The 13,797-nt window shown below is 33.5% G+C and overlaps 1 protein-coding gene across 13 annotated transcripts in view; it reads right to left on the bottom strand.

The window, feature by feature from the left end:
* The window catches only part of CSNK1G3 (casein kinase 1 gamma 3), a 410,789-nt gene that overhangs the window by 47,113 nt on the left and 349,879 nt on the right, over positions 1-13,797 (bottom strand). For all 13 annotated transcript variants that reach the window (XM_055549423.1, XM_055549468.1, XM_055549458.1 and 10 more), the window contains 2 exons: positions 8,729-8,877; positions 6,672-6,906 (listed from right to left, as the gene is read on the bottom strand). In XM_055549423.1, the coding sequence (XP_055405398.1) occupies positions 6,672-6,906; positions 8,729-8,877 (384 nt within the window). The remainder of the gene's footprint in view (positions 1-6,671; positions 6,907-8,728; positions 8,878-13,797) is intronic.

A 13,797-nucleotide genomic window follows, 5' to 3' on the forward strand; every position in this document is an offset into this window, starting at 1 on the left:
ATGATCTTTTAAAATTATAGCTATACTCAAAGTGTCAGTTATCCCCCAATAAAGAAATAAAGGCTCAGAATGATTGTGACTAGCTCAAAACTATGCAGAATTTCAGATCATGTGTCTGTACTTTTTTTCATTTCAGAAAACAAGGTAGAGTCAATCAATTAATTAAACGCTTATTACAAATCTCTACAATGCTTTTCTATTTAAAAATTCTACTCTTGTAACTCAACATTATTTTCCTCTTTTTAAAACTGACTTATTACCTAGCATTGTTTCCACTGCAACTGAATTTCTATTCAATTTTCAACAGAAAAATACCACCCCAAAATATCAAAAGTCCCACTAAAAGGTAGGAAACCCTCTAATATATCCACGTATATTTCCAAAAATAAATTTATTACTGCATTTCCCTGCAAAAATAAAAAATGAGGCTAAAAACATGTTAGTTAAATACAAACATGACAAGAGAGCTGAACAACAAAAATTCTCACCAAAGAAAGTTTATTCTTTCTATGTAACCAAAATATAAAAACAAAAATCACTACAAGCAAATAAAGTTTCACTTTATATTTCCTTCTAAAAGGATTAAAGTTATTTTTCCTTGGCCTCTCATAAAAGAAAAAAAAACAACTCTTTCACAAGATTCACTGAGCTTATTCACGTTGTTCAAAATCACATAACTGAGTTTCTTAGAAATGAAAACACAAACTCAAAAGAAAAAAGACAAGCATAATTATGCAAGACAATTCTCAGCAAAAACCCACTAATCCAAATACCTTATCTAGCAATATCAAAAACTCCGAAAGAAAAAATACATTTTCTGAGCAATGGAACTCAAAATATGCATAAATCTGATTCCTCAAAAAGTCCTCTTAAAAATCTAGTTATCTTAATTTAGATATAATTCCAATAAGTTTAGCTATCAGGTTACAAGAAGCAAAACAAAAGATGAGAACGTGCTGCCAGCTGTACTACACGTAGTAACAAAAAGTAATCAAAAATATAGTTGATGGGATAAAAACCTGTTTTAAAAAAAAACACTGCTTCAAGACCTACTGTATGGTAGTGGCTAAGGAATAGACAAATAGATCAATGAACAGAATAGAGAGCCCAGGAATAGACTCTCATTAACACAGTCAACTGACCTTCAACAAAGAAGCAAAGGCAATACAACGGAGCAAAGACAAGTCTTTTTAACAAATGGTGCTAAGACAGCTGAACATTCACATGTAGAAAAATGAATCTAGACACAGAACTTACACTGTTCACTATTCAAATGAACTAAAATAGATAAGAGACCTAAACATGAAACACAAAGTTACAAAGTTCTTAGAAGATAACACAGGAGAAAATCTAGATGACCTTGGGTTTGGTGATGAGTTTTAAGATGTAATACTATAAGCACAATACATGAAAGAAATAACTGATAAACTGGACTTCATTAAAATTAAAACTTCTGCTCTGCAAAAAATACCATCAAGAGAATAAAAAGATAAGCCATAGACTGGGAGAAAATATTTGCAAAAGACACATCTCATAAAAAATTGTAATCCAAAAGAGACAAACAACCCTTAAAATTCAACAATAAGAAAATAACCAAATTGATTAAAATGGGCCAAAGACCTTAAGAGACACCTCACCAAAGAAGATACACAGATGACAAATAAGCATATGAAAAGATGCTCCACATCACATGGCATCAGGAAATGCAAATTAAAACAAGATAACACTACAGACCTATTAGACTGGTATAAATCCAGAACACTAACAATATCAAATGCTAGTGAGAATGCAGAGCAGTAAGAATTCTCATTCATTGGTAGCTGGAATACAAAATGGTAGCCACTTTGGAAGACAATTTGGGGGTTTGGGGGTTTCTTACAAAACTAAACATACTCAAACCACATGTTGAAGCAACTGAGCTTTTTTATATTTACACAAAGGAGCTGAAAACCTTATGTCATACAAAACTACGCAAGGATGTGTACAGCAGTTTTAGTCATAATTGCTAAAACCTGAAAGCAATGAAGAGGTCCTTCAGTAGATGAATGGATAAATAATCTGTTATCTCCAATGGAAAATTATTCAACACTAAGTGAAATGAGTTATCAAGCCATGAAAAAACATGAAGGAAATGTAACTATGTATTACTAAGTGAAAGAAGCCAATCTGAAAAGGTTACATACTGTATGATTCCAACTATATGGAATCTGGAAAAAGCAGAACTATGGAGACAGGAAAAAGACCAGTGGTTGTCAGGGGCAGGAGAGAGGAAGGGATTAAGTGAAGCACAGAGGATGCTTAGAAAGTGAAACTAACCTCTAGGATACTACAGGTAGATACATGTCATTATAAATTTGTCCAAACCCACATAATAGACAACACCAAGAGTGAACCCCAAAGTAAACTACAGACTCTTGGCAATAACGATGCATCAGTGTGGATTCATCGACTATCAAAAATGTACCACTTTGGTGTGATCATATTACAGTAAGCACATGCAGGGACAGGGTAAAAAGGAAACCTCTGTACTTTGTGCCTAATTTTGTTGTGAATTTAAAACGGCTCTAAAAATTAATGTTATTTTTTAAAAATACAAAACTATTTAAATGCACTTTTTCTAAACTTATTTAAATATACATCCTAACACTCTCCAAGTGACCTTGAGGGTATCACTTTAGAACAATCATAAAAAAATTATCACACTGAAATATCAAAAAAACACCAATTAGGTTTATTATACTTTGTTTCAAAAAGCAAGGAATTGTGCAGTATATTTTTAAACTGTTAAAATGTAACTGAAAAATGAAAACACGAGCTTTTAAACTGTTAAAAAGCTGTTTTGAGAGGCTTCAGGAGTAGGTCTCAAGATTTGGGGCAATTAGCTGGAAATTATACGCATCACATCACAGAATGAAAAAATTATGATTTTTATAACACCATAATTCTGTGATTGCTTCTCTCCCATTCTGAGCACTTTCCACTGAGGGAATTAAAATACCATTCTTCTTTGGAACACAGATTCTTCTTAACAATTACAAAGCAACTGGCAACTTATTCCTCAAATCCTAGTCTTTTTACTCATGAATACGCAATAATATTTAAAAATAAAAGACAATTTTATTTCAAGACACTTACTAACGAGAAATACATAGTATTTACTTAATTTCAAATGACTCCAGTAAGACAAAAAAGAAAAAAAGTAATCCAAAGAAAGATTATAAAATGAGGCTCAAAGCACTTGAGAAAAAAAATGTCTTTAAAAACTATTAAAAAGAAGATACTTGATGAGACGCAATTAAAAATAATTCAACCTGATAGTACTAAAGAATGCTTCCATTAAAGCAAACCAAAGAAATCAACATTTGTCACATGCAGCTTCACTGAGATTTCATCTTGATCAGTGACTGCCACAAGTACAAGAAAAACATTATACAAATGAATCACTGTTATCTTCCTTCTAGACATAAATCTTCTAATTAAGATCAATAGACATACATACACCACAGAAATAAAGATACTAAATTCTATAATGTGATCTTAACACTATTCCTCCATATTATATTAAGGGACAACTTTTTCCCTTAGTTGGGAAGGTCACTTTTTCACTGTCCTTAATCTCTTCCTGATTCCTCACAAAGCCAAGTGCTCTAAACTCAAAACACCACTAACTATTGCCTGTTCACAGCCTCTCAAACGTATAGAATGCTTTAACTCTAGCACTCAAACTCACTCTACATTAGCTAATTCTTAATTTTAAAAAAAGGAACTCATATAATCTCTCAAACAAATTTTCTATTTTTACCATCCATTCCAAAATTCTACATCAAAACTGAGAATGAGAGCTTTTACAAATGAAAGAAAGTAAGGTTTAAAGCTTTTGTTCTTTGCAGAACTTGCCAAAGAAATAATTTTGTGTTTGCTTCCTGAAAGAAGAGTAAAAAAGAGATTATTGCAATAGTTAAATGCCATTTCCCAAGCTCTGAAGGCTTTTCTAACAAGGAAAAACATATTAGACCACTTTGCCATTTCTACAAATAGAATCCTATTACATTTACCATTGTTCAGATAAAGAACACCAGGCCAGAAGGAAGTCATGACTTCATGTCTCATAATAAAGCGAACCTTTGTTAGTTGTTGTAAAATAGTCTTAACAACTACCATGAAATGAAAATTTCTCAGACACTGTTCATATAAACATAGATGTGCCTGGTTTTAACAGAAGACACAATCCTGAAAACTGTATATCTACCCAAACATGTTTTAAAATCTATCAGGAAAGTCTGTTATTGAAAGGCACTCACACAAATACCACCTGAAATATAAATACTACTGACTTAAAAAAAAAAAAAAAAAAAGGCAAACTTACATATTCAGCTATTTCAAAAACCTGAATAAAATATCAAGAGTCTACTATCAGGTAAGCTGTCAGGGAAGATGCCATGTGCTATTTAGGCTGAGAGGCAGAAGCTGGAAACAACCATGGGTAGCAGACAGGTCTGGAGAGAATGGTTAAAGAAGCTAAGATCTAAACTAGAGGTTGGATTAGATGACTTCTAAGGCTCTGGATAAATTGTGATTGTATTTTAAGGTACAGTGAGCAGTGATAGTGGATAAATACTGATCAATTTACATTCCTGTCTCTTCTCTCTGTGAGTAACATGGTAGAAATAAAATCTAAAAGCAGAAACTTAAGTTAAACCTGACCAAGACTTAAGAATAAACTATTGTAAACACAACCTAGAACCAATTTTCTTCAGAAACACACAAAAATAATCCAATGGGAAAGAATATCATTAAAAGAATATCTCAAGCCTATCTCACACCACACAAAAAATGAATTTTAGGTGGCAGAAGAAAACAAAATGTTCTCATTATAAGGGGCAAAGATTCCTTAGGATTTAAAAAGTAGTAATCATAAAAGAAAAAATTGATAAATTAGACTTCATTAAGTATTTTCAACTTTTGCTCATCAACTGTCAACACCAGGAAAATGAATAGACAAGCCACAGATTAGAAGAAAATGTTCACAGGGCATACATTTGCCGAAAGACTCACATCCGGAATATATAAAGAACTCCTAAAAGTAAACAATGAAACAATGTGCACACCACAAAAGAAGATATGCAAATGGTCAATAAGCACATGAAAAGTGCTCACAACCATTAGTCACAGTAAAATAAATTAGCACGACAGACACTCACTAGAATGGCTAGGATGAAAAAGACAGACAATACCAAATGTTGTCAAGAATGTGAAACAAACACAACTCCCATTTGCTGCTGGTAGAAATCAAAACAGACACACCTACACATATTTCCTAGTTTTATTATGTGTGTATGTTTATTATTCAATAAAAGGACCCAGGGCTGCTTAGAAAATGTTGTATCTGGGCTAGAGTAGAAAAGCTCTAAGATGCGCCTGGAATAACATGCTGCATAAGAAAGGAAAGAAGTTTGCCAAGAGTCATGAGAACATGCCAAAGGAACAGCAGAGCCAGCATGACAGAGCAACCAGTAGCCAAATATGGGACAATCTGCACTTCAAAATAAATGATGATATAAATAATGATAGTGATGGACTATAATGCATCCAATTATATCAGAATCCATGAGTCCATGCTTATATAAGTTAACAAACAAGGGAAGAAGAGACAGCTTTTGCCTACGTTAGACTGTAAACTAGAATACATAAGGAATCAGAAAGGAGTCAGAAAATAATCTAGTGGGTATAAATTTGATGAGAAACAAACCTATTTACAAAATCTCAAAACCCACCTTAGAAAATGTTTTCTAAATACCAAGGGAAAATAAGAAACTGTTAAGTGGAGAAACTTAGCAGTCACTAGCCTAGGCAAGTGATCAAAGCTACTTGGAACCAAGGTGACATCATGTCCCTTCTGACATGATGCACTGAGATCATATCAGTTCTATGATATCTATGCTTAAACTGCATACCCAAATATAATCATGAAGAAATATGAGACGGCCTCAAACACAGGACATTTTACAAGACAGCCTGCGCTCCAAAAAATATCAAGGTCATGAACCATAAAGAAAGGCAAGGAACTGTCCCAGATGAAAAGAGACTAAAGAGATACGACAAAAAGATGAAATATGTGATCCTGAACTGGAACTTGAACCAAGGGGAGAAAAAGCTGTAAGAAATTCTGTACAGTTGATATTATTTTATCTTTTATACAAATAAGGGACCTTCTTTAAAAGGTTAAATAATAGTACAAAGTAAACAGTTACCTCTAAGATATGTATTCTCAGTATTCAATGTATTAGGCAGGTTGCTATCTCCCTGGCTAGCTGTATCAGAGAGCTAAAGTCTCAATCCAAAATCTTTATACACATTAAATTCAGTTAAAATTAAGTATTTTCTGACATTCTTTTAACAGAAATAATCAAATGGATCACCCTAAGTGTATCAAAGTTGAATATTTCAAGTTACCAAAAAAGAAAGATACAGTGAATATAAGGATATCTGTCATCCATTTATTTTAAACAAGTTACTTTAAAAGACTTATCAAATACAAATGAAAGTACACTCTAGATGAGATAAATAAAAATTACAATAGAAGCAACTGTAACCTGCAAAAACTGAACCATAATAAGAGATAAAAACTCACACTGAGTTCAAACATCCATACTTACAAAAGGTACACATACCTTTCCCTAAATGTGTGTTTATGCTCATATATCTAGCTGTTCCTGTAAGGCTCTTGTGTTCTCTGTATGGTATGTGTTTCTTTGTTTCTGGATCAATATATTCCTTTGCCAAACCAAAATCTATAATATGAATAACTTGCTGGGTTTTGTTTCCCGGCCGGCCTATTAAGAAGTTCTCAGGTTTTACATCTCTGTATATCAAGTTCTTTGAATGGACATATTCCATGCGAGAAATCTTGATGCAAAAAAGAAAAAAAAAAAAAAAAGATAAATTTTATTTTAGGCTTGACTAGAATAAAATAGGATGAGAGCGGCAAGACAATTTTCACAATGAAAACAACGTAAAGAAAAAAAAACAAAAAACAGAAATTGTTTTATCCCCTTAAAAGCAGCATGCTATCACTCCATAGTTTCTCAAAAACATGTTCAATTATGATTAAAAATCTCTGCTTTTTCTATTTTGGGCACTTATAAATGGAAGTGCTTGAATTTTATGAATTCCTTTCATATCCATATCAGGAAGACTGATTTAATCAAAACTTTCAGATGATGCCACCTTATACAATCAAACAGATTTACCAATACAAAATCTTAAAAGTATAAACAGATATATTCAGAAAACTGCAATTTATTTTTCCTTTTCAGTTCAATAATGCAAAAACTTCTACAATTACACTAAAGAAACTAAGAGAGTCTAACTGTTAAAAACAGTTAACAGAGCACCCTTCAGTCATATTTTTCTTTTTCATGACTTGCTTACTTTTCTTACGTATTAAACATTTAAAAAGATATCGAAACTAGAAAACTTTGGAATACAACTCTAATAATAATATAATACATTTTTATTCCTTGCTTTACAATTACTCAATATTCATTGTATAAACTGTCACAAAATAAAACATTACAAACAAGTAAATAAAAGTGCTTCATTCAGTAATAATCATGGTCACAATACAACGTAAGTGAACACAGTCACTCAAGCCATTTTAGTTTGTTAACAAATTTTGGGTCATATATATACATAACATTCTATGATCTACACTTTAACAATGTGTTATGAGCATTTTTCAGGTCATGAAATATTCTTTTAATAAACACTTTTTAATGACTACATATTATCTTATCGTTATTAATAATTTATTCAACTAACTTATTTCTGTGCATCTGGGTTGTTTCCCACTTTATTATGGACATCCCTGGACAAAAAGCTTTAAGTACACCTGAATACTTCTACAGGGTAAATCTGCAGAAGTGAAAAAACCAACAGATAAAAACAATTCTAAGACTTCTGCAAAATATACTTATTAACATTTGTTTAGAAACTTCCTTAAAAATTACCCTCTAAGTTACTTCCCCACAGGCTCCCTGAAATTTAAATGATGTCTAAGACTCCCTCATTAGTCTGCTTCTTCTTTTCCTAGGCCATTTTACATTAATTAACTGAGATTAAAAACCTGTGTTTCTGAGGGTTCTCTTCTCTAAGTATTCATTTTTTTCCCCCATATGGTAGATCTTTTTTTAGTTTTACTGAGAAATCTCCATACTGTTTTCCACAGTGGTTATACCAATTTACACTACTACCATCCATGTTCGAGGATTCTCTTTTCTCTGTATCATCACCTACGTTTGCTATTTTCATTCTTTTTTAATTTATTGTTTTATTGAAAGATAATTGCTTTACAGAATTTTGTTCTTTTCTGTCAAACCTCAACATGAATCAGCCATAGGTATACATATATCTCCTCCCTTTTGAATCTCCCTAAGTATTCATTTTTGACATGAAAAGAGTGCTGGAAACAACTTAATTCTCAAACTAAGCGTTCTGATCTTAAAGCAATAAGATACTAATTTTTTCATACAAAAAATTATATCTGAATCAGTTATTTTAAGCTACTTTCATCCTAACAAGACAATGATATGAAAAGTAGACATATTTTTTATTAGGTTGAATGCTGTGGACGACATTGTTGCAGAACTTTTAACTTTTAATGTAACTTAGTAACCAAACGGAACCATAAAATTGTTCAAGCAGCTTCAAAACATCCTGCTTTACTTACCAGTTGGATAGCTATCATGAGAACCGTTTTAAGAGAAAATGTTCTGTCACACAAATCAAACAAATCTTCCAAACTAGGTCCCAGTAGTTCCAGCACCATAGCGTTGTATTTACCACAAGGGCCAAAATAGTAAACTTGAGGTATACCATCTAGGGGAAAGAAGAAGGACTTTAATAACTTCCTGATCTTAAATAGCAAACTTTGCTTCCTAGAAAATCAATACACAATTTTTTAAACATTCTGTAGTTTTAAGAACTGTAGCAGGAATTTTACTTTTTCTGTACAAACTTTTCTTGACCCAGCCTCCTCCCTCGTGAATCACAGGGAGCCAGGGTACACCTCTACTCCACCTGCACTGCCGAACTACGTTATCAACACTGCTTCACTGCTGGTCTCCCCCACTTCACCACAGAAAGGAACTGTGCATTTGAGCCTTATTATTTCCAGGGCCTACAGAAATGTCTGGCACACAGGAAAGATCTTATTTGTACTGAAAAAAAGGAGCCACTGCACTCTTTGATAACCTTGTGGTAAGCATAATGTTAAGATCAACCCCAAGATTCCCATCCTCTGGTATACACATCCCTCTGGTGTATAATCCTTCTCCTCCAATTGTGGGCAAGATTCCCAGATTTTCCTTTAATCATTAGGCTGTATTATATGGCAAAGGTAACATAGTTAAGGCCCGTGTCACTGGAGTTTAACATCAAAAGGGAGATTATTCCGATGTGCCTGACCTAATCAGGTAAGACATTTAAAAAAGCCATTCTAGAAGTCAGAAATATTCAAAAGCAGCAGAGCAGTTCTGTTGACGTTAAAAACAAACTACCATGTTGCACAAGATGGCCACATGCCAGAGAATGGTGGGCAGGCTCTAGGAACTGAGAGCTTCATCCCACAGCCCTGAAAAAGTCAATTTTGAAAATACCAATGAACCTGCAAGAGGACTCTGAGTCTCAGAAAAGACTGCAGTCCAGGCTTACACCTTGATCTAAACCTAGAAAGACTCTCAAAAAAGGACAAAGCTAAACTATGCCTGTACTCCATAGAAACTGGGAGAAGACAATAAAGTCTAATATCATTAATTACTAAATAATTCATTATGCAAGAACACAAAATAATACAAACTCCAAATATAAAGCCTACATGCAAAGAAATCAAATGTACTTTACTTTTACTTTTTCATGTATTTTTTTTAATTTATTTGTTTTTAACTAGAGGATAACTGCTTTACAATATTGTATTGGTTTCTGTCATACATCAACATGAATCAGATACAGATATACATTATGTCCTTTCCCTCTTGAACCTCTCTCATATACTTCATTTTTAGAACTAAGACTCCCAAAAAATTAACATATAATAGGTGATCATTTTATTTTAATACTGCATCTATCTATTTGTTTTGAGGAAATGAACAACTTCCATCTTAAATGCCTCAGTTTTACTTACAAGTGTTTTTTGTTTTGTGTAATGACTTTGGAAGGGAAAAAACTTTCTAAAATATACTAAAACCTTCCCCCATTCTTTTAAAAATAAAGAGCATGAGGAATGCAATTTCACTCTTACTGTTTATTCTATCATTTTGCATAGTAAGTACTGCATGGGCAAAATAAAACATTGGACTGGAAGCCAAGATAATTAGGCTCTTAGTCTGTCTTAATACTAACTATTCAATCTCTCAAGTAGACTTCAGTTTCTCTATAATATCAATAGTTTAGAAAAGACCAATTTTTCCTGAAATGTGAACGAACGTAAGGGAGGTGTTAGGACAGCTGAAGATAGGAAGGTAACATAATATAGTCATGATAGGCACAGAGGAAGGAGACACAGTCAAACTGCATACATGGTCCCCTCCTCAAAAACAGAGATTCTCATACACTCCCATGTGTATAAAGATACACTCCCATATATATACATACACTCCCATGTGTATATATCATCACCCTGTACCACACACCAGACAAACACACACATTTTCCCCTGCCAAAAGAATCATTATAGCATGAGTTAAGGTTGGTTGAACGGGAGGATGTGGAACCACAGACACAGAGGATCCAAAACACGTATATGGAGGGCCGACCATGAGTTACATGTGGATTTTTCACTGTGCAGAGGGTCACTGTCCCTAACTCCTGGTTTTCAAGTGTCAGTTCAACACTGCTTAATTCCAAGGAGCTCCAAAATGCAGCTCATGGTTAATAAGAATAGAAGTAAGGCTATACAACTTCGAATATTAGGGAGAGCGTGAGAAACACTTTAGTCAGTTACAGTTAATACTTGGATTAAATAAATGTGGCCTAAATCTTTTTCCAATTCAAGTTTTTCTTTGTCATCCCTGAATCGTTTTTGTTGTTGTTGTCGTTGTTATTAAAAGTTTCAGGTGTGAAGCATTATAATTTGACATCTGTACAGGCATTCCTTGTTTTGTTGTGCTTCACCAGTATTTTTTTTTTTTTTAATTACAAATTGGAAGTTTGTGGCATCCCTACAAAGAGCAAGTCCTTGGTGCCCTTTCTCTAACAGCATCTGCTCACTTCATGTCTTTGTGTCACATTTGGACAATTTTCACAGTATTTCTGACTTTTCTGAATGGGAGCTTCCCTTGTAGCTCAGTTGGTAAAGAATCTGCCTGTAATGCAGGAGACCCAGGTTCGATTCCTAGGTCGGGAAGATCCCCTGGAGAAGCAAATGGCAACCCACTCCAGTATTCTTTCCTGGAGAATCTCATGGACAGAGGAGCCTGGCAGGCTACAGTCCATGGGGTCACAAAAGTCAGACACGACTTAGCGATTAAACCACCACCTTAGCATGAGTTCTTACTAGAGTCACTCATACCATATTTGAATTATATCTACCCATATGATGTGTAAAAAAGACAAAAGGCTCAGAAATAGTGGATAAGAGATTCATTAATGTTTATTCTAACTCTGACATAAGGCTTTTACTATGCTATATACATTAAGAGCCTAGTGATACAATTAAGATTTATCAATAGCTCTTAGTTACTAAGTTTTAAAAAATATTTCTATGATGTTTTCTCCTGCCTCTGTGCCACTGAAAAGTCTTTTTATGTTCTTAATCTAGCAATCTCTAATAACCCATTTCCTGTTGCTTCTAGCCATAAAGATGCTCACCAAACTCAGGAGGAGAATGGATTAACATAGAGACAGAAATACAGGAAAGTACCAAATAAATTATAACTGAATTAAAAACATATATATACTAGAGGAGTTCAGTGGTAGACTGGATGTGGTAAAAGACTGAATCAGTGAGCTGCAACACAAAACAGCTGAACTTATCTAGACCGAGAAGCAAAATGAATCTAAAAAAGTGGAATTAACTTAAGAAACCACTGAGATAGCATAAAGCAAAATAACATTTGCATTACATAGATCCCAGAATAAGGAGAGAGAGAAAAGGGGCCCGAAAAATCATTTGAAGAAATATGGCTAAAAATTTCTCTAATCTGTGGAAGGAAACAAGACATCCAGGTCCAGGAATTCCAGAGAGGTCCAATAAAGATTAACAAACATACACCAAGACATGTCATAATTAAAATGGTATAAGTTAAGGATAAAGAGAGAGTCCTAAAAACAAGAGAAAACCAACTGATTACCTACAAAGTAAATCCCATAAGATAATCAGCAGATTTTTTCAGCAGAAACTTTACAGGCCAAGAGTAAGTGGCATAACGTATTCAGAGTGCTACAAAGGAAAAAACTTTCAACCAAAAATTCTCCATCTAGCAAGTTTATCCGTCAAAATTGAAGAAAGGATAAAGAGTTTCCCAGATAAACACAAGCTTAAAGAAGTTCATCACAACTAAACTGGCCCTATAAGAAATATTGAAGAGGTTTCTTAAGCTGAAAAGAAAAAGAACTAATTAATAATAAGAAAACATACACAAGTAAAAAATATTATTGGAAAAGAGGTAGTGTATCAATCACTTATAAAGCAAACATGATAGTTTAAAGACAAAAAGCAGTAAATTTAAGTTAAATTCCAATAACAACGGATGCATTAAGAGACAATATATGTCATCAAAAGCATAAAACATTGAGGAAAAACCTTATTTTGTTAGATAAAGCTTTGGAATTTAAGATGCTACCAGTTTAAAACAGGCTACTACTTATATAAACAGTTCTATGTGAATCTCATAATAACCACTGGGAAAAAAACTTGTAGTACATACACAGAAGAAAATGGAAAGAAATGTAAATATAACACTGAAGAAAACTACCAAAACACAAAGAAAGAGGAAAAGAGAAGAAAGGAACAGAGAGGAACTACAAAACCACGAGGAAAAAATTAACAAACTGACAGTAAGTACGTATTTATCAAGAACGACTTCAAATGTATATGGACTAGAACAGCCAATTAAAAGACACTGAGGGACTGTTTGAATTTAAAGAGAAAAAAAAAAAAAAAGACCTATCTACATGCTGTCTACATAAGACTCACTTCAGGAGGAAGGATATACACAGTCTGAAAGTGAAGAAATTGAAAAACATTTCAATGCAGACATAAATGAAAAGAAAGTTGGACTAGCTACAGTCATATCCCCTGGAGAAGGAAATGGCAACCCACTCCAGTATTTTTGCCTGGAGAATCCCATGGACAGAGGGGCCTGGTAGGCAACAGTCCACCGGGTCGCAAAGAGTCGGACATGACTGAGTGACTTCACTCACTCTTCACTCACACTCATATCAGAGAAAGAAGATTTTAAAACAAAGACTATAAAAGACAAAGAAGAGCAAACATAACGATAAAGATGTCAATCCAGGAAAAAGGTAAAACATTTATAAATGTATATGCATCTAGTAGAGGAGGACTAAGATATACAACTCAAATATTAACAAACCTAAAGGAGAAATTGAAAGCAAACAATAATAGCAGAGGACTTTACCACCCTACTTACATCAATGGATAGATCACCCAGAAAAAAATAATCAGAAAGAAAACAAATTTAAATCATGTATTAGATTACATGGATTTAATATCTAGAGTATTCCATCCAAAAACACCAAAATATACATTCTTTTCAAGTGCACACAAAACATTCTCCA

Source organism: Bubalus kerabau, chromosome 1 (genome assembly GCF_029407905.1).
Source record: "Bubalus kerabau isolate K-KA32 ecotype Philippines breed swamp buffalo chromosome 1, PCC_UOA_SB_1v2, whole genome shotgun sequence".
Lineage (NCBI taxonomy): Eukaryota > Metazoa > Chordata > Mammalia > Artiodactyla > Bovidae > Bubalus > Bubalus kerabau.